Source organism: Triticum aestivum, chromosome 3A (assembly GCF_018294505.1).
Source record: "Triticum aestivum cultivar Chinese Spring chromosome 3A, IWGSC CS RefSeq v2.1, whole genome shotgun sequence".
NCBI classification, from domain to species: domain Eukaryota; kingdom Viridiplantae; phylum Streptophyta; class Magnoliopsida; order Poales; family Poaceae; genus Triticum; species Triticum aestivum.
This window is the reverse complement of record NC_057800.1, coordinates 130,701,200-130,727,920: the sequence shown is the minus strand read 5'-3', so window position 1 is coordinate 130,727,920 and position 26,721 is coordinate 130,701,200. Positions and strand designations below refer to the sequence as shown.

Genomic DNA, 26,721 nt, shown 5'->3' with positions numbered 1-26,721 from the left:
GATGCCTCGGCAACATTGACGGCGACTCTTAAGGGGGCGAGCGCGATGGCTACTAAGCAGCGGCGAGACCCGAAGGCGACTCGGTAGCGGTGGGAGAATCAGGCCCGCAGCGGTGGGCGGCCCATTGCATGGATAAGACGGCGGCAAAGGCGCAAAGCGTCAGGCGGCTCAACAAGGCAAACTGATATGGCGAGTCGAGGAAACGCTCAGGTGCAGTGGGGTGGCTCATCAGGCGAGGCACGGCAGCCTGGCGGTTCACCCGGCAGCGAACGGCGGGTCGTAAGGACTCATCGGCGGGTTGACGGCAAGGCGAACCGGGCGGGTCGAGGTGCAGTCTGCAGAGGGGCGGAGAATGTGGAGATGTCAAAATCCGAGTCCCCGTCCTTCTTTCGGTTGTACTCCCTCCGTTCTGAATTCCTTGTTTTAGATTTGTCTAGATACGGAGGTATCTAGCACTAAAATTAGTCTAGATACATCCGTATCTAGACAAATCCAAGACAAGTAATTTGGAACGGAAGGAGTAGCAGTTTATTTCCATCAGTCAGGTTTGACCAACCAGGTTTCCTGCTTTAGGACGTAATCCCTTTCTGTATATACTCATATTTCCTTTTTTGTAATGATCGTCTCCTCGATCCGTATCTCCACAGAAATCCTGGCTCTCTTTCTCTCGCTCGTACTGTAGTATTAACACACCATGTGATTGATCCTGACATAGATTGAGACTTGGGCACTACTGCATGCAGTTACGTTTGGATAGTCCTGCAGCAATTGCCGCCGGCCGGCTGTCCAAGACCACATAAAATATTACTAGGAAACCCGCGTTTTCCAGTGCGCCACGGTCGGCCGGCTCCAAATTTGATCCATTATACCTCAGAAACAATAGCAGTCGGACACGGCTACTGTAAGCCTCGAAACTTATAGCAGAAATTCTTGCAGGCCTTGAGAAGGCGGCTTGCGGCGGTTTACAAAATTGATCTGACGACTTGTGGCGGTGCACAAGATACACCCCTAATTTCTTTGATCTCAATCTTGTATCCCCTGGCTCCAAAGTTAATCATGTCTCAAATCACAAAACAACGAACTTGTTGGCTTTTCCTCATCCAACGAAATCGCGAGTTTCTCAAACCCTAGGAGAGATCCCTTCAAGAACTCATCACCACCGTGCGCGAACCCCACGGTGGACGCCAACTGTCGTGGAATTGTCACGGCAGATGTCCTAGTGTGAGGACTTGGTCGTGAGGCCAACGCATCTATGTAGTAGCTTGAAGGGGTTGGTCGGAATCGAGAGACGCAAGGTTTTACCCAGGTTCGGCCCCTCGCGGTGGAGGTAAAAGCCTACATCCTGCTTCATTGATATTGATGATCACGGTTACAAGGGTGCTCTATCTCAAGAGCTATTGATTTGTCTGTCTAAACCTAACTTGTCCAACTCGTGGAACTAGTGAATCTTGTCCCTCTTGGGGTGCCCTGCCCCTCCTTATATATGTTGAAGGGGCGGTTTACATGACTAGTCCTATTAGAATTAGGATTACTCTATTACAAGTGGAGTCCTAGTCTTGCTTCCTTTGTAAGGGAATATTCCTTATGCTTTCCTCTTAAGTCAGCCCACCATAATACGAGCCGGCCTTCCATGAACCGTCTTCTTTGGCCACCGGGTCTTGTTGCTCCTTTGCTCCACCGTCCGGGTCACCAATGAGTCACCTGGCCCAGCCGGGTCATCAGTGAGTGGAGAGACGAACCGGACGGGTCACTTAGTGAGTCGCCAAGTCAGGGTGGGTCTCTAGTGAATCGCCAAGTCCGGCCGGGTCATACTTCCGGCCAGGTCATATCACGGGGTATATCCCCGACAGATACGTTGGAGACGTATCATACATACCCTCAGCCCCGAGGGAGAACTACTCCCTCCTCGTCATGGAGAGCGCTGGGATGATGAAGATGGCCACTGGAGAGGGATTCCCCCCTCTGACAGGGTGCCGGAACAGGTCTAGATTGGTTTTAGGTGGCTACAGAGGTTTGCGGTGGTAGAACTCCCGATCTAGGTTATGTTTTGGAGGTTTCAGTATATATAAGAGGTTTTGGCATCGCGAACAAGTCAGGGGGTCTCCGGGCTGTCCACGAGGTAGGGAGGCGCGACCCCCACCCTCGTGGTTAGCCCGGGACTCTTCTGGCCCAACTCTTTTACTCCATGGACTTCTTCTAGTCCAAAAATAAGTTCCGTGAAGTTTCAGGTCAATTGGACTCCGTTTGATTTTCCTTTTCTGTAAAACTCAAAAACAAGGAAAAAACAGAAACTGGTACTGGGCTCTAGGTTAATAGGCTAGTCCCAAAAATCATATAAAATAGCATATAAATGCATATAAAACATCCAAGGTTGATAATATAATAGCATAGAACAATCAAAAATTATAGATACGTTGGAGACGTATTAAGCATCCCCAAGCTTAATTCCTGCTCGTCCTCGAGTAGGTAAATGATAAAAACAGAATTTTTGATGTGGAATACTACCTAACATATTTATCAATGTAATCTTATTTATTGTGGCAAGAATATTCAGATTCCTAAGATTCAAGATAAAAGTTTAATATTGACATAAAAATAATAATACTTCAAGCATACTAACTAAGCAATTATGTCTTCTCAAAATAACATGGCCAAAGAAAGCTTATCCCTACAAAATCATATAGTTTGGCTATGCTTCACTTTCGTCACACAAAAATGCTCTCATCATGCACAACCCCGATGACAAGCCAAGCAATTGTTTCATACTTTAGTAATCTCAAACTTTTTTCAACTTTCACGCAATACATGAGCGTGAGCCATGGATATAGCACTATGGGTGGAATAGAATATGATGATGGAGGTTATGTGGAGAAGACAAAAAAGGAGAAAGTCTCACATTGACGCGGCTAATCAACGGGCTATGGAGATGCCCATTAATTGATGTCAATGCGAGGAGTAGGGATTGCCATGCAACAGATGCACTAGAGCTATAAATGTATGAAAGCTCAACAAAAGAAATTAAGTGGGTGTGCATCCAACTTGCTTGTTCACGAAGACCTGGGGCATTTGAGGAAGCCCTTTGTTGGAATATACAAGCCAAGTTCTATAATGAAAAATGAAAGTGACAAAACAAGAGACTCTCTATCATGAAGATCATGGTGCTATTTTGAAGCACAAGTGTGGAAAAAGGATAGTAGCATTGTCCCTTCTTATTTCTTTTTTTATTTGGCCCCCCTTTTTTGGCCTTTTTTTATTTGGCCTTTCCTTTTTTTCTTTTTTTCGGACAATGCTCTATTAATGATGATCATCACACTTCTATTTATTTACAACTCAAAGATTACAACTCGATACTAGAACAAAATATGACTCTATATGAATGCCTCCGACGGTGTACCAGGATGGGCTATGAATCAAGAGTGACATGTATGACAAATTATGCATGGTGTCTTTTCCACAAATACGATGTCAACTACATGATCATGCAAGGTAATATGACAATGATGATGTGTGTCATGATGAACGGGACGGTGGAAAGTTGCATGGCAATATATCTCGAAATGACTATGGAAATGCCATAATAGGTAGGTATGGTGACTGTTTTGAGGAAGATATAAGGAGATTTATGTGTGACAGAGTGTATCATATCACGGGGTTTGGATACACCGGCGGAGTTTGCACCAACTCTCGAGGTGAGAAAGGCAATGCATGGTACCGAAGAGGCTAGCAATGATGGAAGGATGAGAGTGCGTATAATCCATGAACTCGACATTAGTCATAAAGAACTCACATACTTATTGCAAAAATCTACAAGTCATCAAAAACCAAACATTACGCGCATGCTCCTAGGGGGATAGATTGGTAGGAAAAGACCATCGCTCGTCCCCGGCCGCCACTCATAAGGAAGGCAATCAAAAAACACCTCATGCTTCAAATTTGTCACACAACGGTTAACATACGTGCATGATACGGGACTTGCAAACCTCAACACAAGTATTTCTTAATTTCACAATTACTCAACTAGCACAACTCTAATATCACCATCTTTATATCTCAAAACAATTATCAAGTATCAAACTTCTCATAGTATTCAATGCACTCTATATGAAAGTTTTTATTATACCCATCTTGGATGCCCATCATATTAGGACTAGTTTCATAACCAAAGCTAACTACCATGCTGTTCTAAAATACTCTCAAAATAATATAAGTGAAGCATGAGAGTTCAACAATTTCTTCAAAATAAAACTACCGCCGTGCTCTAAGAAGATATAAGTGAAGCACTAGAGCAAACGACAAACTACTCTGAAAGATATAAGCGAAGCACAATGAGTAGTTGAATAATTATGCAACTATGTGAAGACTCTCTAAAAGATGGTGATACAAGTGCAATATGGGTGGTAGATAAAGGTTTTTGTAATCTGAAAATATAAAAGCAACAAGGTAGCAAGTGGTAAAAGTGAGCACAGACGGTATTGCGATGCTAGGAAACAAGGCCTAAGGTTCATACTTTCACTAGTGCAAATTCTCTAAACAATAATAACATATTTGGATCATATAACTATCCCTCAGCATGCAACAAAGAGTCACTCCAAAGTCACTAATACCGGAGAACAAACGAAGAGATTATTGTAGGGTACGAAACCACCTCAAAGTTATCCTTTCTGGTCGATCTATTCAAGAGTCCGTAGTAAAATAACACGAAGCTATTCTTTCCGTTCAATCTATCATAAAGTTCATACTAGAATAACACCTTAAGACACAAATCAACCAAAACCCTAATGTCACCTAGATACTCCAATGTCATCTCAAGTATCCGTGGGTATGATTATACGATATGCATCACACAATCTCAGATTCATCTATTCAAACCAACACAAAGTACTTCAAAGAGTGCCCCAAAGTTTCTACCAAAGAGTCAAGACGAAAACGTGTGCCAACCCCTATGCATAAGTTCACGAGGTCACAGAACTCGCAAGTTGATCACCAAAACATACATCAGGTGGATCGCGTGATATCCCATTGTCACCACAGATAAGCACATGCAAGACATACATCAAGTGTTCTCAAATCCTTAAAGACTCAATCCGATAAGATAACTTCAAAGGGAAAACTCAATTCATCACAAGATAGTAGAGGGGGAGAAACATCATAAGATCCAACTATAATAGCAAAGCTCGTGATACATCAAGATCATTCTGAATCAAGAACACGAGAGAGAGAGAGAGAGAGAGATCAAGCACATAGCTACTGGTACATACCCTCAGCCCCGAGGGAGAAATACTCCCTCCTCGTCATGGAGAGCGCCGGGATGATGAAGATGGCCACCGGAGAGGGATTTGCCCCTCCGGCAGGGTGCCAGAACGGGTCTAGATTGGTTTTTGGTGGCTAAAGAGGCTTGCGGCGGTGGAACTCCCGATCTAGGTTATGTTCTGGAGGTTTTAGTATATATAAGAGGTTTTGGCGTCGAGAACAAGTCAGGGGGTCTCCAGACTGTCCACGAGGTAGGGAGGCGCGCCCAGGGGGTGGGCGCGCCCCCACCCTCGTGGGCAGCCTGGAACTCTTCTGGCCCAACTCTTTTACTCCATGGCCTTCTTCTAGTCCAAAAATAAGTTCCGTGAAGTTTCAGGTCAATTGGACTCCGTTTGATTTTCCTTTCCTGTAAAACTCAAAAACAAGGAAAAAACAGAAACCGACACTGGGCTCTAGGTTATTAGGTTAGTCCAAAAAATCATATAAAATAGCATATAAATGCATATAAAACATCCAAGGTTGATGATATAATAGCATGGAATAATCAAAAATTATAGATACATTGGAGACGTATCAACAGTGAGAGAAGACAGGGGGTGGGTAAGTAGTGGTGGGCAGGGCGAGTAAATATAGGGGGGTGCAGAGGAGGAGAAGAGTGACAGTCATGCTGTTTTAACTACATGCTCTTCAATTAGCCATGAACTTCGTGCTGTGCTTGACTCCATGAATTGTGTGCAGATCGAGGAGAGTAATGAGATGGAACAGAGGTGCTCCCAACCCTTGACAACAAGGGCAAGCAGCCCCTTCACCCAATGCCAGACGAGGTTGTGCTGCCGCCCACCGCCGAGGAAGACCCGAAGACACCTGAGGGTGGCGACGACGAGGGCATGGAGGAGCCCCCAGCAACAAGAGCCGCAACTACGAGCACTATCATCAGGAGGATGGCCCAACTCACTTCTGCAAGGTTATCCTTGCACCGAAACTTGAGTGCATCCCCATGCCCCTGGACTTCACCAAGCACTTCGTCGCAGTGCCGACGGAGTTCAAGCTTAGGAACAACACCGACTGCTCCTGGAAGGTGACGGTCAAGTTGATGAATGACAGGGTGACCCTGGATCAGGGTTGGGCCACCTACGAAGCCGTTCATCAGATCAAGATCGGCTACATGGTGACGTTCAAGCTCCTGACTCCCGACACCCTCAAGGTCATCATCTTCGACGAGGATGGCTTTGAGGTCGTCAACAAGTGCGGGAAGCACGACGAAGCCTTCGCCGCCAAGGAGTAGGGCCGGGCCACCTCTTTCCAGCGTACTATCGAGTCTGCTTTGAACATGTTTATGGTTTATGAGTTGAATTGTTATGAAGTGTGGTACTGCTTATATCTGAATTATGCTAGTTGATGCTCTGTTTATACTCTGTTGTGCTTATGATGTGTGCTGCCGAAGTGTGGTGGTAACCTCACCAACTAGCCAAGAGGTTACCACACATCAGGCGTTGCATACAACCAAACACCATGCTTTGGGTTTGTCCACCAACATGCAGGCAACCAAACACCAGGCAGTGTGGTTCTGTCCATGCAGGCAACCAAACAACATGCAGATGGTGCATTTGAAGCTGGATTTGCATAGTCAAGTTGGGTGGAGAAGTGTATGCAATGCGAGTACTGTAGCGCACGGCAAACAAACACGCCCTATATGTACGCCTGCATGCATGTACTGATCGTGGCGTGTTTGGGCTCTTCCAGGAACGATCGATCCAACCAGCTATCGAGCCAGGTGAGACGGCTAGGGGTGAAATCGTCCTATAAAATATGATGTAGGGGCCCATACCTAGAAAAGGAGAGAAAACATGATTTGTGTCATTTAATCTAGGGAAACGCTTGAGTACAATGAGCCGGCCGAACGCTTCGGCCGGTCTCATCCATGCGTGCTGGTTACAACTAATCAAATAGGGAGGGCCCACCACGTTATCTCTTTCCCCGTCCCCTGCGTCCTTCTCCTTCCCTTTTCCTGGATCCCTTTTCTTTTCTCCTAACCTCCCCCAGCTGCCATGGAAGTCTGACCCGGCGATCTCCTCCAGCGAGCCCCCCTCTTCTTCTCTGGTGAGCACCCCCGAAGCCGACCCCCGAGCCAGTGTCCTCCACTCGATTTCCCCGCTATCAACTGCATTTCCTATTTGCTCCGTGGTGCCCGGAGCTACAACGGGCATGGACGACGAAGTTGCGTCCATGGTCGGAGCTGCATCCAGGGCCGGCGAAGTTGCTTCCATGGTCGGAGCTGCATCCATGGCCGGCAACGCGCAATACTACGGTGTTGTGAGCCTGTGACAGGAGGCCGCTCCCCTGGCCGTGGATCTTTTGTTGTTGCTGGAAACAACATTTTTTTTGGCTACCACCGGGTTGATTTTTTGCTGGAACTAGTATCCATTCTTGTTACCATCGTTTTTCTGTTTTTGTTGGAACCAACACATTTCTGCTACCACTGTATTTGAGTTTTGCTGGAACCAGCGCTTAGTTTTGCTATAACCGGCTTTTCGAGTTTTGCTAGAACCAGCGACCACTCCCCGGCCATGGCCCAGCGATGCCCAAATGTGCTACGACCGGCGACCAATAGTGCGACAACCGGCAAGCAAATTTGCTACATCCATTTTTTATGACTTAGCTGCGACCCCCGGCGACGGTGACGAAGTTTTGCTGCATCCATCGTCCTTTTTGCTATGATCGACGTGAAGTTTTGCTGCAACCATTCATGAGTGATGACGACGCCCTGAGCTGCGATGGCGACAACATTTTTGTTGCATCCATCGTCGTCTTTTTCTATCACCGGCGTTGACGTTTGCTCTGACGTTGGCTCGTCATTGGAGGTGGAGCTGCAAACATTTTTTTGGAAGGTGGAGCTGCTGGACGGTGCTTCCTACAACAGCGATGATGACGGATCACGTACAACCACAACCTCCACTCTTTTTGCTGTGCTTCCATGTGCGTGGGAAGGAAAGCTTCGCTGGGAGAATCGTTTTCGCTGGGGGAAGAAGATAAGGCCTAAACGGTCTGGATCGGACCAAGCGGACGACGGCGAGCACGCCGGCGAGCACGCCGGCGAGCTGCGGCCGTCGCCACCGGAGCTGCAACCGCAAACCGCAGCTGTTGCATGCGTTGAGTCAGCCGCAAATACAGGCGACGGGTGTGGCGACCGGCAACCAGGACGACTGGTGACCATGGCGACCGGCAAGCGCGTGCGGCCAACGAGATGCGGAATCGAGCGACTAGATGCAGAATCCGTCATAGGGGCGTGCGTTGACTGAAACAGCAGCTGCATCGAACGGTTATCCATGCACCAATCGGATGGCTACGGGTATCACCTGCCTTTAATCTAGCTCTCAATCAAAGGTGTGCCATCTAATCAAATTAAAAGAAAGATGTGTCATCAGATCAAAGTCCGAGGAAAAATGTGTCGTATAATCAATTTGCTCTGTGGGATTTGAACCTACGACGTCAAATTTTGAAGACCCACGTTCTACCGAGTATATACACGGATGTGCCGATTCTGAGCTGCTCTGACCTCACCAGAGCAGCTTGGAATTGGATCCAAAACGCTCCGGATGCCCCTGACCTGGGTCTCCTCCTTTTCCAACGTCCTCGAATCCAAGCTACCCGCCCAAAGGGGCAAACCCATAATAACCCCCTACTGCACGCCCAAATGCTCCGCCGCCGCCGCGCCCCGCTCCTCCTCGCGGCCGCGGCGGGCGCGGCGCTGGCGGCCACGTCCACCGCCTCCCCTTCCACCGACGGCCTCGGCGCTCCCTCCACGCTCCACGGCGTCGCCCGCTCCTCCCGCGCCATTTACACGGTTTGCGAAATGCCACGTCTGCTCTGGAACTGACAGTGGCTGCCCATGCTCACTTTTGCCGATTGACTGGTTGCTTCAGATTGGCTTCGTGGTCCTGGACTACAAATACTCGCTGCGGGGGCTGGTTCCTGGGTCGGCAGATTACCGGGGTAAGCTCTCCGAGGTATGTATTCTGCACGGGATGGTGGTGTGCCGCTTGCGTGCAAGCTTGTTACAGCCTTACAGGCGAAGGGCATGTGCAATTTCGTTTGTTGGTTCTCGTGCTGTGATGTTCTTAGCAAAAGAAACTAAGAAAGTGATTCAGGATTGGCAAGTTTGCGCTAGATGGTACTGTAGGTTACAGCGGCCCGGCCAGAGATTTCTGGTTGTATTGTTCAGAACAGGACTCCGTTTCATTTTGATACGACATAATACTTTGGACTAGCAATTCGCCATATGAATGTTACTCTTGGTTGGGAGAGGGGGGTGACTTAAGATGGTTTTGTGGGCAAAGTATATGTTGCCGCTTAATTGTGCTAGATACCCGCATCTAATGAATTTGGATGCACTCCTTACCTATTTGAGACGACATCATGAGTGGCTATGGGTCATTTCAAATGTCATGGCCTATTTTCCCTTGGTTTTGGATGAGCTATCATGACATAATTTTAGTGTTCTCTTATGCAAACGTGTAATTACATCCAGTATTTTGCTAGATGTGTAGACCTCTTCCCTTTTTCACTCATTTTTTGGAAATCAATTTGCACAATATGATGCTCTGATGCCCTATATGAGTAGACCATGTATTCTAGAACTCGAGTTTTGTCAGATCAGAGTTACATGCTGTACTGTATTTTCCTTGCCTGTTGTAGGTTCACTTGAGGTCAGCAAAAAAGCTACTTAGACTATGTAAAGTGAACAGAGGATTTTATGTAAAAGCTGGTCAGTTTGTTTCATCACTAAGACAAGTACCAAAGGAGTACATATCTACTCTCTCCTGCCTGCAGGATCAGGTTTGCTATAACTTCTACCTACCCTGCTGTTGGTGTAAGGTCATATATATATACAGAAATATTCACTTTTACATTTTCATTTTTATAATAACTCAGGCAACTCCATGCAAATATCAAGATATCAAAATAGTGATTGAACAAAATTTTGGCAAGGATTTACATGACATGTAAGTATTGAAATTTCATGCTTTTTTAATCATCAGTGCTGTGATCATTGGAAAGTGCGTTGTAATCTGTTCTATTTCAGAAGAAAAAATGTTGTATTTGCTCACATTGTAATTCAGTCGTCTATTTAGAATGATTATGCAGGCTCAAGAACTTATATATGCATTATGCATAGCTGAAAACGCACTTGAGCGGAAAGGGTTTCACATCCTTTCAATGTAACATGGGATGACTAGTTGGCTACTCTGTTGTGGGTCTCTGTAATCAGGATAGAATGTGCTTGTATTTGCCACTGTGTGATTTGCTTCTTTTGAATCTGGCCATGCTGTGAGCTCTACAGTTCACTTACTATCTTTTGTCCAGCCTGTGTTAAGTGCTTGTTTCTAACTTGTGTACAATCATAATTTAGATGCTTAGACAGTGATGAGTTTGCCTAGTGTTAACATTAGTTTACTGTTAGCATCATCTTCGTGCCATTTGCATTATTTGATGACTACAAAATGCACTGAATTTATATAGTGCAGTCGGCCAATTTGGTCGTGTTCAAACTAGTGATGTTGATTTTAGCGAACCGTCCATACGGAGGATAAGCTTGTGTATTTGTATAATCTAGATATCCCCTGGGCTTACAATGATAACCGAGAGCTTGCGTCAGTTTTACTAGCTCTAGCTCATGTTTGACTGACATGTTCTGTTTATTTGTCACTTAATCTTTTACAAAAAATGTTTAAATATTAATATGTGAGTACCAGATTCCTGGAATTTGATGAACATCCGATCGCTGCTGCATCAATTGCTCAGGTTCATCGAGGTCGGTTGAATAATAATCAGGAAGTAGCTGTAAAGGTTAGATTACTGTTAACACTGCACCTCTTTCCTGTTCTTTTTTTTGTTTGTTTGAAATGTGTAGTTTATTTTAGGTCCTAAAATTGGTGTATTTTCCTTCCAAAAGAAGTTCAGTGTAATGCCCTGTCGTCCACATGAAATAACATTTATGTAAATAGGTGAAGTATGTCCAGAAAGACATCATCACACTGTAATTCTCATGGTTCCAATAGTAAATAAGTAGAGACATAGCATTTGGGCAAGATATCCACCATCCAGAGTTCTAGCTTGTGCATGAACCTGCCACGTTTTTGTCCGCCAGTAGGATTTCTTTCTTGGTGAGGCATCTACCATATTTAGGCGTGTGGACCTGTACGAAACTCTGAACATCAAATTGCTGCGAGGACAGCTAAATAATTAATAGCTTCTCACTTTTATCAGGTAGTTGCAGTTTTCATATTGTAGTCATTTATCCAACGTTTATATAAGCTTAAATTCACGTCTTCACATTTCTCACATTTAAAAGTGTAACAAAGGTGGTCAGATGGGTCAACTCAAGGCTATAATTGTTACATAAGGTCATAATCTCTAACCTTACCCCTGTGAAACTTTTATGAGCTGATTTTTAAAGGAAGTAGCTAAGGGCCATCCAACGGTATAAACATGAATATTTGTTAGTTGTCACAGTTCTTTTCGAGTCAAAAGATAAGTGTGGTATGCTGGGTTCTTGGCAAAAAAAGGAGTTTTTATGTTGTTGTTTTAGTAAGGCAGCAAGTATAACAACATAACCTAGTTTTGTAATGGAATAACAAAATATGCTGAATTAAATATTTGTCCTCCGTTTGTTAGACATATCCTGCTATTACCATATGCCATTTTTAGTTGATTTCAAACTTGCCCTGTAGCAGCTGTAAAGCCTGCATTGACCTGAAAAGTTATCCTTGTTGATTCCACGTGTATCAGTATGTTTGAGGAATTTCATCCTAATTTTGACATTTAGGTTCAGTATCCTGGGTTGGAGCGGCGAATGAAGCTAGACATAATGACTATGTCTCTCTTGTCAAAATATGTCTCTTTGGTATGTAACGCATATGTCTCTCTTGTCAAAATATGTCTCTTTGGTATGTAACGCATATCAACTTTGGGCTTTCAGTTTATTATGGCAAAGATAATATTTCCTACTTGCTGCCCAAAATATTTGACTGGCTTAGTTTATTCACTTCGTTTGTACCTAATAATGTTAAAAAGGCTTTGGGCTCTGCCGCTGGATACATTTCATCCAGAATATTAATTCAACTACTGGGTTTGTTAACGATCATGATTGTTGTTAAAAAGCAACTTTACTTGAAGTACTGCTCCGTGCAGCAAAATTTGTGTAGTGGAAAAGAGACTAACATAGTTGAAGTCCTTGATTTTCGCTGACTAGCTTTATGCTAGTACTCCCTCTGTAAATAAATGTAAGACATTTTGGCAGTTTAAATTAAACTGCCAAAACATCTTACATTTGTTTACAGAGGGAGTACTTCATTAAATGTTTCAGAGGGTAGTTGCCACAATTGGACAACATAAAAGCTCATTGATGAAAAAAGACATGTGCAGCTGCATGTTTTAGGCTTGACTTGTTCCGCTGCATGTTTTAAGGAGGGATGTATGGGTCAGTTTCTTTTGTGGCATCATTGATGAAAAAAAGAAGTCAAACATATCCTTCAATCTAAAGCAAGTCATTGCTTTTACCTTGTAGCATGCCGTTAGTATGCATTAGGCAGCAGTGAACAGTTGGTGGTTCGCCATAACTGGACAACTTAATAAGGAAAGGGTTGAATGACTCTTGTCGGTGCTACATTATGATCGGATTTAATTTTATCATGCTTGTCTGTTTTGTCATGTATTTAAATTAAATCTTGAGTTAGAACAATGTGTTCGAACTTCCTTGAAATACTTTATTAGTGTCTCATTTGTGAAGTCTAAATTGAGCTTTTCTTTTGGCAGATCTTTCCTGATTATAGGTTTGAGAAAATATTACTTGAATTTGAGAGAACCATGTCAATGGAACTGGGTAAGTGGTTGAACATTTGTCCTCTCTCGCAGTTCTGTGGAGGCATTATTCTAGAACCATCAAATATTGCATTCATTAAAGATGGCTACTGTTGTCTATCCATCAGTTCTCGACTCCTCATTGAATCAAAAGAACAATAGTCTAGTGTATCCATAAGTGGGCCTACACACATCAAAAGGAAAATTTCATGGTATGTAACATCAGTTAAAAAGGAAATATTCATGGTATATAACATATGAGTTACCTAGGTTAACTGCATTGCAAGTTATCCTTCCAATTCTTTAACTGCGGCGTGATAGTTTAAAAGTTGGAACGTTAAGATGCATCCTATTCCTCATCCCCCACGAAGTTCCTTGTACTGTTCACATGCATCTAGCTTTGGCTCATCTGGGACTTTGGACCTTACAGAAATTATACCACGTGCATTGATGCTTTGCAGATTTTACCCAAGAAGCTAAGAATTCCGAGAGAACTGCAAGATGCTTCAGGAAAAATGATGTTGTCAAAATACCTCATGTGTTTTGGGTATTAAGCATCCAACTGTGATCCTTACTGTTTAACTGTTTTATTACATCAACTATAAGCCGAGGAACAAAAAACAAACCTTATGCAAGTAGACTGTAGTCTGTTCTTGACACAAAGCCCAGCCAGTGTTACTTAAGCTGGTAGCCCCTCTCTAGAAAGTGTTGCACATCAAGGTTTCAGTGTGAAACCTAACACAACTAAAATGCTTGTGCGCTCATATGGTAGTTTGGTTACTCCAGCACGATAAGCATAGATATTGAATGTTTTGTTAATGCCAATGTGATGTGTTGACCCCCGCACTATCAGCCTATTACTAAAGCATGATCTGGCCTGCCGAGCTCTTTTTTAGTGCATGGATGAGGCCAACAAACTTGCATTGTTATAAAAAATACTTCCATTTGCAAGGGCAAGTTCTAGGGTAAGTGGTATCAGATTCTCTTGTGCATATGGTGCGAAAGATGGTCCTGAAAAACAAAAAAAGATTGAATAGCATGGACAGAATCTAATCTAATTTTCAATTGCATACACTTCGAGCAACAAAATGGACGAATTCGGTTGAAAAGAAAATAAATGATAAAAATTGAAATAATGCTAATTTCACCGAACTTGTTTCCCCTAACATGAGTCGAGTTTCAGTTGAACTTTACAAGATGCTTGATTATATCATGACCGGTGACCACTACTAATTAGATAAAGGTCAATTCTTTCATGTCCATCTGAACAACATTTTGAGGAGAAATGCAATTAGGAAAGGGTGCACTTATAGGGTACGGCCTCAATCCCCATTATGAGATTGAAATTTGGCGCAGTGGTAAAGCTGCTGCCTTGTGACCATGAGGTCATGGGTTCAAGTCCTGGAAACAGCCTCTTACAGAAATGTAGGGAAAGGCTGCGTACTATAGATCCAAAGTGGTCGGACCCTTCCCTGGACCCTGCGCAAGCGGGAGCTACATGCACCAGGTTGCCCTTTTTTTTAGATAACAACTAGTTTTCAGTATTTACTAATTTAGCATTCGATATTTGAACTTCAAACCATTGTTAGCTTTATTTAGAAAGATATATACAGGCGGAGATAAGGTTGTGGGATAGAGCAAGAGCGATAGGCCTGCAAGCGTAACTGCCCGCAGAGCTTAGCGCCTAAAGGTGTGGTGTGGGTTGTTATAATTTTTTAGCTGCGTCCTTTTAAATGCCTTTTCTATCTATCAATGCATCGACATGCAAAGCTTTTGTCTTCTCTTGAAAATAAAAATAAAATAAAATAACTAGCAAAATCATTAATTCGTTCAATTCTCCACATTACATGGTCAAAACATATACTGACTGAAGTAAGGTTGTATTTGACAGTTGAACCTCATGCTGATAGTTTAGGTGCCTCACTGTTACTTCTTTTATTTGAGTTTGCTGGTGCATAAGATGTTAACTGTTTAGGTTTGTGTATAGCAGTTTGTGACTAGTTGAAGCTGTTGCAGGAACTGACAACCAAGGAGGTCTTAACAATGGAATTTTGTACCGGCCACAAGGTAAATGTTTTTTTTAAAGGACAAGGTAAATGATTACTCCTTGGCTGAATCTTACAGGCTGTTTTGGGGCTTAATTTACAAATCATTGGATAACGTCTATTGTTTGTGAATAATCCTTGAACTAAATGGAAGATACTGGGAAGAAAAATGGGGGATTCATCCAAACATAAGAGAGAGGAGGAGAGCATTATCTCTAGTTAATGGAATATCTGAAGTGGCTAATAATGGAGGAGTACATTCACATAACCTCTTGTGTTACTGTTGTGACAGGTTGATGACTTGGACTTCCTAAGGAAGGCAGATATCAGCCCAACAAAGGTTTTCTTAAGACTCACACCTAAAATGGATGTATCTATTGTCCAAGTAATTTTTTTTTTGCGCACATGCTTTGACAATAACTAGAAGCAAACTTCAGACACACATAGAAGCAAACTTCAGACACACACACACACACCACCAACAAAAAGTGTGCCTCGAGTTCGATAGTTCTCATGTATCATCATTTTTGTTTACTATGCTTTGTATGCCATTCTTGTACCCCTGTATAGTTGACACTTATTATTGGTTATAAAATTCACTAACAAGGAATTATATAAACAAGATTATATTTCCTAAAGGATGCAAAAAATGGTTCTTCTAATCTATTTTGCTCACCCCTTCATGTTCATTTATTTGATGTTGTGCATGATATGAATTTTTCTCACTGACCTGCTATTTTGTACGTGTGTGTTCTCTTACCTCTATATGTACCTTCCAGGTAGCTAAAGCATTAATCGAACTGTTTGGTGAAATGATATTTATACATGGTTTTGTTCATGGTGATCCTCATCCTGGAAACATATTGGTTTCTCCTCGAGGCCAAGGGAGATTTTCATTAGGTGCTCCTTTTGTTTTGTGACATGATATTTTCTGCTTGTCTATATTCATTATATCATAATGGCTGGGTTTATTCAGCTCTTCCTATTTGACAGAATGAACTTGTATTGCTTTTAATTGGTAAAATGGTGCATACTTTTACAGTTTTGTTGGATCATGGCATTTATAAAGAATTGGACCCAAAGTTTAGACTGGACTATTGTAAGCTGTGGAAAGCATTGATATCGCTGGATGTGCCAAAAATTCTGGAGTTAGGTGAACAGTTTGGTGTCGGAAAATATGCAAAGTACTTCCCTTTAATATTCACTGGAAGGACTATATACAGGTAAACCTTTTTTCACTTCCACCACAATGCTCAAATATTGCAATGTTCTGTGGACTTTTCATTATGGGGCAAAAAACATGAGAAAAGTCATGTTCAACGTTAATAGGGAAATTCTTATAATACACTAATTTTCTTAAGCAACGGATGCATATAAGTCCACACTCGAAAAGTTAGGAAATTATTTCTGATCAGGTAGCTCATACAAAGACATTAAGTTTTTTTTATGGCAACCTAGAATAGACAACTTAAAAATGAACACCAGGCTTTTTATTTATTTACGTCAGCCATGCATTGGTTTCATATTTTCTTAGTACTTCTGCCATGCATTAGTTCGTATTGCTAGACTTCAGCCATGATTTTGTTACATACGCTTAGTACATCAGCCATGCATTGAGTAAAGCCAGCTTGGTGTTTCTCATTTCTCGAGAAAATGCAAAAAATGTGGCGCCTCATTATATTGGTAGAGCTGGAAGAAAGTAATGTGCCATCCCAAGTGGGTGAGAGAGAACCAGAAAAAGGCCCTAGCTAACCATTGGGCAAGAGCAGTGGCAACTGCTTTCCACTTCTCATAACCCAATGCATTGCGCTGGATTTGATCGCCCCGAGGAACAAACCAAGCTTGGTATCTATTCTATACCGTAAATTTTAATACATATCCATGTTCTGCTTTACATCAATTCTAAAGTTCAATGATTACCATAGTAATAACTAGAGTCAGGAGAACCCTCGTGACATGCTTATTTTAGGCACAATACAGTTGCTGACTGGATAATCTTGATGTGCGAGCCACCAATGACCACAGGGACAGCAAAGTTTAGCTAATAGCTTCGGTTCTCTCATGGTGAGTCCCACTTGCAGGTGTGGGCTAAGTAGTAAAGTCTAACCTTTCCAAGAGAGTCAATTTAAGTGCTAGAATCTCATCGCTTAAACATATTTATTGTATTAAGCTCAGTTCTTACAGTTTTACTTTATGGGCTAGGCAGTGACGTGCAACAAGTTACTTATTAAACAGCCTTTCATGTCTAACTGTTGTAATGCTCACCAGCAAATCAGCTCTTGGAACACAAGTATCTGGTGAAGAGAAGACACGTATAAAGCAAGACTTGAGCTCTCTTGGAATGGATGATATATCTTCATTTATGGAATCCTTGCCGCCTGACTTTCTGGTCATACTTCGAACAGAGTAAGGAAAATCTTTGTAGAGCACATAACCTTGCTACTATTTTCTCACTCATTTTTGTTGTTTGTAATGTTATTTGTGATCTCAATTCAGTGGACTATTGAGGTCCATTTTAGGGAATCTAGGGGCCCCACGTCATGTTCGACTTCTTGCTTATGCAAAGTGTGCCATATATGGCCATGAGGAACAGTCCAGATTGGAGTCTGGTATGTCTCAGTCAACTTTCCATGCTTATCAAAACTGGTTGAGCCATTGGCTCTTGCCAACATCCTAGTTAGTCTTTTTTTGTTTGCGGGGAGATCCTAGTTAGTCCGATATTCTGATTTCTCTAATATAGGTGCAATCAACCGTCTATCGTTGCGAGTCAAAACAAGCATCAGCTATCTCCATCTGAGGATACTCATTGGTAATGTACAACACCGCCGCCCCACCCTACATCCACCTGATGTTACCAGTTTGCCTACCACATGCTAATCTGCTCTGACCTAGAAAATCCTACTTTCAGAACTAGCGAGGTTGTTGGTGCAGTTTATTGACTACAAGCATAAGATCAAGGACAAATTGAGTTGGATGCTCCTGAAGATAAGTCGAGATGTTTTGGGTTGGTACAAACCTCTGATGTGATGTCCTGCAGCTGAACAAGTTTGGCAAATGGGGGGCAGGAAGCAGGTCGTGCACGTCTGAAGGGAACTCGCAGCTGGATTCAGCAAATTGTACAATTACTACCTCCATACCAAAATATAAGACGTTCTTGTAGGCTAAATACGGAGGTAATAGATGGCTGGACGCTGATGCTACTAAGTTTGTGTTGACTTCTACTTTTATGTACATGTGGTCCACATATATACTCTGCTAGAAATTTAGATGTTTATCAGGAGTAGTACCCTGTGTCAGTGTCACCCTTTTTTTTTCTGCGGGGGAGTGTCACAGAGAGAATTCACATGTCCCTCAAGAAAAAAAAAGAATTCACATGCACGTACAGTCTACCTGTTATGTTTGACTCGGAGTGGTAAGTATCATGTCAGTGATTATTGTTACCTCAAAATTTTTATTGTTTTTAAATTTATTTTCCGCAAGGCACGACTTCCACATATGTTATTCCATGATGAAGCTCTGCAAGCATTTGAATATTCATCAATGTTTGCCAAAATAAAATAAGATTTATTTTATTTTATTTTTTGGATTTTACTTTTCATCCGAGCTCATATGAGCTCAAGCTGAGATAGGCCGCGTCCGCGTCCTGTATTTTGATAATTTAACCTTAAAACTGCTCTCTCTCTCTCTTGATCCATTCATTTTTCTTTCAGCGAACTCTCCATATCACACGCGCGTGGCGACATCCGACATGGCTGTTTAGCCATCTTTTTCTTTTTCTTTTTGAGGCTGTTTAGCCATCGGTGGGAGGACGATATTTGCTCAAATCCATTCTATGTTCACGGGCCTCAAATTCTGGGCTTTTCGTCCGGTCAGCCAGTCATCGGCCCAACGACACACCGGGAGAGCTCAACAGACGGTTGGCCAGACCCTAAAAAAAAAGGGGGGAAGACGGCTGGCCGGAACCTGCTCGCTCGTCGGGACTCGGAAGTACCGAAGAATCCTCGCCGCTTGCCGATCAAAGTCGCGACGAGCTCACCTAATAATATTCCACCTCTCCCTGGAGGCCACCCAACAACCTACCACATGGCCATGGCCGTATAATACTCCACTGCAGAAGCGAGGCGCTCGTGAAGGCGACGTGACATCCGGGGTAGCCACCAGCCAGCAAGCCCAGTCCAGCGGCCGATCCGTGATCCGTGTTGGAGGGAGGAGGGGACAAGATGCGGCCGCGGCTGGTGCTCTTCGGCGACTCGATCACCGAGCAGTCCTTTGCCCCCGGCGGCTGGGGCGCCGCCCTCGCGGAGCAGTTCGCGAGGCAGGTACGTCCGCAGCGCCCCTCCCCCTCGCCGGTCGCGCCGCCGCCGCCGCTACGCGTGACGTCGGGTTTTTGCTGATGATTAGGCGGATGTGGTGCTGCGCGGCCTCAGCGGGTACAACACGCGCTGGGCGCTGAAGGTGCTGGACAGAGCCATGGAGGGGGCGGCCGACGGAGGCGCGGACCCGGCGGCGGTGACGGTCTTCTTCGGCGCCAACGACGCCACCCTGCCCGACCAGGTGCAGGCGCACCAGCACGTGCCGCTCGGGGAGTACAAGGACAACCTACGCGCCATCTCTGCGTACTTCAAGGTTGCGGTCCTGGAACAGGAATGCTGCTCAAGCTGATTTGCTTCTTCAGCTACTCATCTGTGGTTTGGTTTTGCAGAATAAGTGGCCCTCCGCCGCCGTCATACTCATCACCCCTCCGCCGATCCACGAGCCGGCGAGGATTCGGTAACTGATAGCCCCCTCACCTTGCCGATATCATACTTTTACTGCTTTATTGGTGGTCAGGTCAACCAGGATCCACTGGATATCCTTATGGGTTTCCTTATGTTGATTCCCTTGTGGCTTATGGGTTTACCTTTGCTGTATTCCCTTGTGGGTTTCCTTTTTCTATATTCCATATACCATTGTGGATGCGGGCAGTCACTTGTGTTTGCAGTGATTTATGTCAATCAAAACTGTTTATCTCAACCACAATGTTAAGAAATTGGGCTGAACTTACTAAGTGTACACAGTGTGTGTTTAGTATTCGGCCTATGTGCATCTATTTAACAAGTTCATTAGGTTTAGTTCCTTGTGTGTTCCCTGTATTTTCAATCGAAATTGCGACAATTTCAACAGTGTGGAGTGTGCTATTGGGCTTTGTATATATCCTGTTATCCAGTTGCCAGGTGGTGGCCTGTGGTCTGGCCTGGAGATTTCTTCCAAGCAAATTATATAAATTGTACCTTTTGGCAAAGCAGATTCGCATGCAAACCACACTTATTCCATATCTTTCCATGCAGAGACATATATGGAGATAATGACCCTTCAAGACAGCCTGAAAGAACCAATGAAGCTGCTGGCACTTATGCACAGGCGTGCATAGCTGTTGCTAAAGAATTGGGTCATCCAGTTATAGACATCTGGACGCAGATACAGCAATTTCCTGATTGGCAAACGTCTGCATTAAGGTACAAATCTCCTTCCAAATTGTAGGCAAAGGTAGATCATGCAAATCTGTTTGAAGAACTCTTATACCTAATGTTGACGGTGCAAAGGCTTAATAATTGCGAGATTATTCATTCTATGAGCTGCTTTCTTTGCTGGTTATGAAAATGGCCAGATAAGATAAAAATGGTTTTCTACTTCTGTTGAATGTTAAAAAAATAGGTGTAAATCCTCGGGCAGACTGTTGCTCAGAATTTGCCTAACATTTTCTATCAAAAACAATGCAATTAAGTGAGGAACTTGTTTATCATGTGCAGTGCACCCCAGACCAGAATTCACCATTTTGGCTGTTGGCTATAATTTTAGGCCACACACACACACACAAAACGTTTGTTATGTTTGGCATTCTAGGTAAATCAAGAATCACAATTATGCGAATCAGGTGGAGCCAACCTATAGTGCTATTGAACTTTGCCAAGTGATGTTCTTGGTTATATAACGAGACTGAGAAAACAAGCTAAGAATTAGTTGATAATCTGCATCCTGTGATCTCATCGTAAAAACAATGATTATAGCGACACATAAATCTAACTTAATATTCTACACCATGAATAATTTTCTAACATCTGCAGTGTAAAACAAAAACCTGTAAATAGAGCAAATTATATGCTCTCGCTTTTGTTTCTCTAATGGAAGCTATTGAACACTTCTTCTTTTAGCACGCTAATTTTTTTCCACTCTCCTATAAAATATAAAAAAGAAGATTTTGTATTGCATGTTCTCAGATACAGTAGTATATAATCTGCACGCTTGTATGTCTGAATGATCTCTTACCATTTGCTAATAGCCATTAGTCTATGTGCTTGAAATAGCTTGAAACTTCAGAAATACTCCCTCCGTAAAGAAATATAAGAGTGTTTAGAACACTACTTTAGTGGTCTAATGTACACCTTTTCCAAGTCCTGTTCTTCATCCAGGAATATGATAATTGGTCATCAATTGACCAGTACGTTAGCAGAATATTATATTCATCTCTGCTCTTAATGCCCTAATGTTCGGTATATAGTGGTTTTGATTATATAGTATTTTGCCGAAGCACATTCTGAACTAGTACGATAACTTTGTTATATCATGCAGTGACGGGCTACATTTCACCCCGTTCGGGAACAAAGTTTTGTTCGACGAGGTGCTGAAGACACTGGAAAGTGTTGGTTTCAGCCAGCACAGTCTCCGGTCCGATCTCCCTCTCTTCCATGAAATTGACCCCAAGGACCCACTGAAAGCCTTTGAAATTTGAAGAAGGTATCCGCCGCATGGTTGGATTCCCAGAAGGAAGGCACTATGGCTCAGCTTTAGTTCTGAAAACAAGCTATGTTCGGTTTGGTGTCTGATTTGTTTTCTAACTTGGATATATTGTGCCGATGTTCTATGTCTGCAATGTTTGTGACTTGTTTTGAAGATGTTGCAATTTGCATGTATTGAAGGCAAGTGAAAATGAGTGAAACATAAATGGACATCTTCTGCTGTTCGTTTCGTATGCAAGAGGCACAAATTTACTTCTTGTTGAGGCACGGATTTGCTTCCCGTGGAGGCACGTATTTACTTCTCCTAGAGACACGAATTTACTTCCGCAAGAGGCATGACTGTGCCTCTCGAAAAAAAGAAAAAAAACATATTTTTTTCTCTTTCGTGAGAGGCACGAATTTGCTTACGCAAGAGGCGAAAAACGCGGTGTTTTCCTTCCGCAAGAGGCACAACCGTGCCTCTCAGAAAGGAAAAATGTGTTCTTGGATCGGGTTTTTTTGTGAAAAAAAAAGTTTACAGAAACCTATCAACACGATCTAGTTTTGAAGATCTCGACACGAGGATTCATTCCAATGATGAAAACGGTTTGATATTTGAACGCACGGTTTGAGAGATAAAGCGCATTGAATAAACGAATCTACGGGAAAAAAAACTCCCGGGTTACAAGGCACACTGCATATGCGCCACTTGCCGCAACCTGAAACACGGGAGTGACCTTTGCAAGGAGTACTACTTAATTAGTGCTTTGTTGTGGCCCTTCCCGCTTACATGAATTTTGACAGATCGAGCTTCAGTAATCCAGAACCGAGGCCTAAATTTGCTCAGGATGAACAAAGAGACTAAACTTGCTCGAAAGAAAGAGGGGATTGAGGGGAGCTTCTGAATTCATGTACACGTTGCGTCAAATTATCGTTATTTCGTAGTCTACACAAATTCATTTTTACGAACCTTCTAAAAGGTTTTGGTCATGTATGTTTTCATCTTCCCTTCTATTGTGTTATACCAGTTTTTTTGGAGTTTTTTTTACAAAATGTACAATTTATTTATAAAGTGTTCGAATTTTAGAAATGTTTGCATTTAGAAAATGTTCTCAAATTTTTAAAACATATTTTTTTCAAAATAGTTAGCTTTCCTTACAAATGTTCCCTTCTTAAAAATATGTTAAAACTTTAAAATTATTCCCAATTTTTTAAATAATGTTAAGTTTATACAATAGTAAATAAATATTTGTGTTTTCCGAAAATAAAACCGATTGAAAAGAGTTTCTTAAGAACAAAAAAAAATCGAAAACCAGATACGGCAAAAGGCGAAAAGTGATGCAACCTTCGGAACAACAAACTAGGGATAATGGGCTGGCCCTTCCTGTGCAGGAGGCCGACATTTTGACGCATGTGCGTCAGATAGGAGTTCCCCTATTTAGCGCTTAAGGCGCCAAAAAAGTTACTATGGTAGTCACGGCGCTCACAGCTCGTTCCTCTGACCGCGACCCAATAGTGTTCACGCACGGCCGCTTGCTTATTCGCTTGCATACTCGTTTTCCTTTCAGGCTTTTGATACTTAGAGGATTTGAAGATTGCAGTTGCTTGTGTCACACGGTCCAGTGCTTCTCCTACTTCACGTCAGAGAAGCTGCAGATGGTTAGCACTAGAGGGAGATGCCGCAAAAATCAACGTCAACGGCAGGATTTCTCGCCATGGTAATTTGGGTGCGGTTACTGCTATTTACAAGGATATGCAGGTCATTTTCTTTGGAGCTTCCTTCGTGATCTTGTTGACCCAGTGAATCTAGAAGCACATGCTTGCAACGAGGTGCTCGGGATCTCAATCTTCAGAAGTTGGTGATTGGTTCGGACCTTCCTTGAGATCATATCAAATATCAACAAGGGTGTTGCAACCTCCTACTTGATGGTGCTAAACGAGATCAATCATAGGAGCAGAGATCTCGTCGAAGTCAGTTTCCACTTTGAGAATTGGGAGTGCAATTTGGAAGCACACGCATCAGCTAAGGTTGCTTCTTCTCTCACCGTAGGCCGTCAACTGTGGCAAGGGACAGTAGCATGTATTCCATATGTTCTAAACTTTGAATAAAATCCCTAGTTCACCTAAGGAAAAAAACATGAATCAATTTTCCCCATAAATTGGTGTAATTAAAATTTTCATGGATTTAAAAGAACATGGATTCAAAAAGTGTTCCAGATTTTTTTAAAACTTGAATTTGAAAATGTCTTTTTAAAAATAATAATAATCAATTATTATAAATATTTTTGAATTTGGAAAAAGTTTCACAAATTTGAAAATTTTGTTTGCAAATTTTTAAAAAGTTCATGAATTTAATAGCTATTCATGAATTTTGAAATGTTCAAATATTTTTGAAAGTGTTCATGACTCTTTTGAAAAAATAAAAATAAAAAGGTAAAAAAAATTGAACAAAACCGTGTAAAAAGCAGCAAAAACATAGAAGGAAAAACATTGAAAACCGGCCAGAAAAATTGGAGGAAAGGTTCCCGAAAACGATGAAAGCAAGGCCAAATGGATCGGCCCACTTATTGAACTACCATCCGGATGCGCGCATGTGCACTATTTACAGAACCAACTCTAGTTGGCGCCTTAAGCACCAAATAGGAATTTACGTTACTAAGACGCGAAATGCTAGCTCATCACCTTAGAGCAAATCTTGCAGAGTCTCCATATTTGTAGCTCTCAAAACACTTTTGGAACATCCTCCATAATTTTCTAGAGATTGCGAGGGCGATGTGCAAACATATAGTACAACATGAACAAATGCAGGGCCGGGGTCGGGGTCCTTGTCGACCTTCTCGCCACCAAGGAGTTCCGCGGCGACGTGTCCTCCTGAAGTGATGATGTCGCGTGGTGGTGGTGGCCTCCGATGGCGAGAAGTAGGCGGAGGATGAGATGGTGGTGGCGGAGGTGCGCATGAAGTTGGACGAGGGTGCTCACATGGTGCCCGGCTGGGAACACCGGGGAGCTACTGTTGCAGTGAAGCGCCGGCCACATCTCCGTTGGTGTTTCACTTTCTCCTCCGTTCGGTGAGTACTTTTTTATGAAGCTTTTTGCTAGAGAGATTGTCATCAGTTGCTTGATTTTCAGTGCAACAGGGGATACTGACTGATCTAAAACATGGGGAATTTCAGATTTTGGTTTACTAACACTCACATGGCAATTTCAGCTTATACACACGGCAACTTAACAACTGATTTTACACATGGAAATTCCCTATCTTGGCATGGCATTTTGTTTGTTTGATACCAATTCATGAATCATGGCAGTTTTAGAAGTTATTGGTTCACTCTCAAATTTCTGACATGATGATTTTGGTTTATCTTTTTTACATTTTGAAATGTTTGTAGGAAGAGAGAAATTGCCATAGGTCCCATAGCATTTCAACATGTCTCCCCATGGAAGTGTAAGAATCTGTCCCATGGCATTTAAAAAAAAACTTTGCCATGTTTCTTTGTGGAACAAATTCCCTAATTCTGCTTTTGCCTTACCAAATTACCATGGCATTTTTATTTATTAGACCTCGGTAGGTTTATCATATATAGCATGGCAATGATATCTATTTTCAGATCATTCCGTTTTGATCATATGTAGCATGGATTTTTTATGTTTTTTCTGCAGAAAGCACCCTAGATCAGTTAAGTATTACCAATGATATAACATATGTAGCATTTGAGTCCCCGGAGAGTCGACCAGATACACAAGCCGCCAAGAGCTGAGGGCACGCTACCGCTATTGTCATCACCGCTCTCTCCCAGAGCCCACGTGACATTGGAATATGCAGACGGACCATCTGCAAGCGGAAGTTTTCAAGCTAGCCACGGTGAGGCGGCATGATGCATGCATCATCGAAAACACTCCAACATCTCCCTCGTCAGCAGATGATACGTCGATTTTGCATCATGTTTTTCTACTATTATTTATAATATTTTTGGTCATTATTTCACCTTATGATGCAATTCTAATGCCTTTTCTCTCTTAATTTGAAGATCTATATGAAAAAGGAAATTACCGGCAACTGAAATTCTGGACCTAAAAGAGCTACAACAAATATAGCTATTCTATGAAGCTCCAAATGATCTGAAATTTCACAAAGATTTTTTATTGAATATATATTAAAATACTGAAACAAAGAATCATCAGAGGAAGGCCATTTGTTGCCCACAAGGCAACAGGGCGCGCCCTGATGTCTTATGGGGCCCATAGCAGCCCTCCGGTGCCCTCCTTCTACTATATTCAACCTTTTGACCCGGGAAAAAAAAAAGAAGACTTTCGGGACAAAACGCCACCGTCTCGAGACGGAAACTGGGCAGAAGCACTTTTCCTCTCCGGCGAAGAGATTCCGCCAGGATACTTTCCTTTGAGAGAGGGAAATCGAAGTCATCGGCATCACCAACGATCCTCTCATCGTAGGAGGACCAATCTTCATTAACACTATCACTATCTTCTCTCAAATCCTAGTTCATCTTTTGTATTTAATCTTTGTCTCAAAACCTTAAATTGATACTTGTTGATTTCTAATAGTGTTGATTACATTTTGTAGTTGATGCTAGTTGGTTTTTTTGATGGAAGGCTATATGTTCAGATCCTTAATTCACAACATGACTCTGATCTTGAATATGAATATGATTTATGAGTAATTCCTTTTGTGAAGTATGATTGCATAAATGGACTAGAGTTTAAAACGAGCACGTCCGGACCCTGATCGGCCGCATCCGCGCATGTTTAGGGGCTAAGATTTTCTAAGTCCGACCATGTACTTAGATGGTCTT

At 42.7% G+C, this 26,721-nt stretch overlaps 2 protein-coding genes across 5 annotated transcripts; both read left to right on the top strand.

Moving 5' to 3' along the window:
* The first annotated feature begins 8,693 nt into the window (after nt 1-8,693).
* Nucleotides 8,694-18,603, top strand: LOC123060663 (aarF domain-containing protein kinase 1). Of its 4 annotated transcripts, none has more exons than XM_044483464.1 (16): nt 8,714-9,094; nt 9,174-9,243; nt 9,946-10,086; nt 10,183-10,253; nt 11,004-11,097; nt 12,083-12,154; nt 13,066-13,132; nt 13,572-13,657; nt 15,127-15,177; nt 15,448-15,495; nt 15,935-16,055; nt 16,198-16,378; nt 17,424-17,561; nt 17,652-17,764; nt 17,896-17,964; nt 18,064-18,603. In XM_044483464.1, exons 1-16 carry the CDS (start codon nt 8,847-8,849, stop codon nt 18,180-18,182), a joined length of 1,689 nt encoding a protein of 562 aa, XP_044339399.1. In that variant the 5' UTR covers nt 8,714-8,846; the 3' UTR covers nt 18,183-18,603. The 4 variants fall into 4 exon arrangements, 3 of the variants coding, with proteins under 3 accessions (XP_044339399.1, XP_044339398.1, XP_044339400.1); XM_044483463.1 differs by having other exon boundaries at nt 8,717-9,094; nt 12,077-12,154; XM_044483465.1 differs by having other exon boundaries at nt 8,732-9,094; nt 9,174-9,257; nt 12,077-12,154.
* A 504-nt stretch (nt 18,604-19,107) lies between these two features.
* Nucleotides 19,108-22,164, top strand: LOC123060662 (GDSL esterase/lipase At5g45920). The gene is made up of 5 exons (XM_044483462.1): nt 19,108-19,474; nt 19,557-19,781; nt 19,858-19,925; nt 20,483-20,650; nt 21,765-22,164. The coding sequence occupies exons 1-5, from the start codon at nt 19,376-19,378 to the stop codon at nt 21,922-21,924; spliced, it is 720 nt and encodes a 239-aa protein (XP_044339397.1). The 5' UTR covers nt 19,108-19,375; the 3' UTR covers nt 21,925-22,164.
* Nucleotides 22,165-26,721: the final 4,557 nt, after the last annotated feature.

What these genes read in the sequence shown, in the direction of transcription:
- LOC123060663 (XM_044483463.1), top strand. Translation starts at nt 8,847, where the DNA reads ATGCCCCTGACCTGGGTCTCCTCCTTTTCCAACGTCCTCGAATCCAAG. An exon ending in CCAAGGGAGATTTTCATTAG is followed by an intron (nt 16,056 to 16,197) that starts GTGCTCCTTTTG and finishes ATACTTTTACAG; the next exon opens with TTTTGTTGGATCATGGCATT. An exon ending in ACAGTCCAGATTGGAGTCTG is followed by an intron (nt 17,765 to 17,895) that starts GTATGTCTCAGT and finishes TCTCTAATATAG; the next exon opens with GTGCAATCAACCGTCTATCG.
- LOC123060662 (XM_044483462.1), top strand. Translation starts at nt 19,376, where the DNA reads ATGCGGCCGCGGCTGGTGCTCTTCGGCGACTCGATCACCGAGCAGTCC. An exon ending in CGGAGCAGTTCGCGAGGCAG is followed by an intron (nt 19,475 to 19,556) that starts GTACGTCCGCAG and finishes GCTGATGATTAG; the next exon opens with GCGGATGTGGTGCTGCGCGG. An exon ending in CCATCTCTGCGTACTTCAAG is followed by an intron (nt 19,782 to 19,857) that starts GTTGCGGTCCTG and finishes TTGGTTTTGCAG; the next exon opens with AATAAGTGGCCCTCCGCCGC.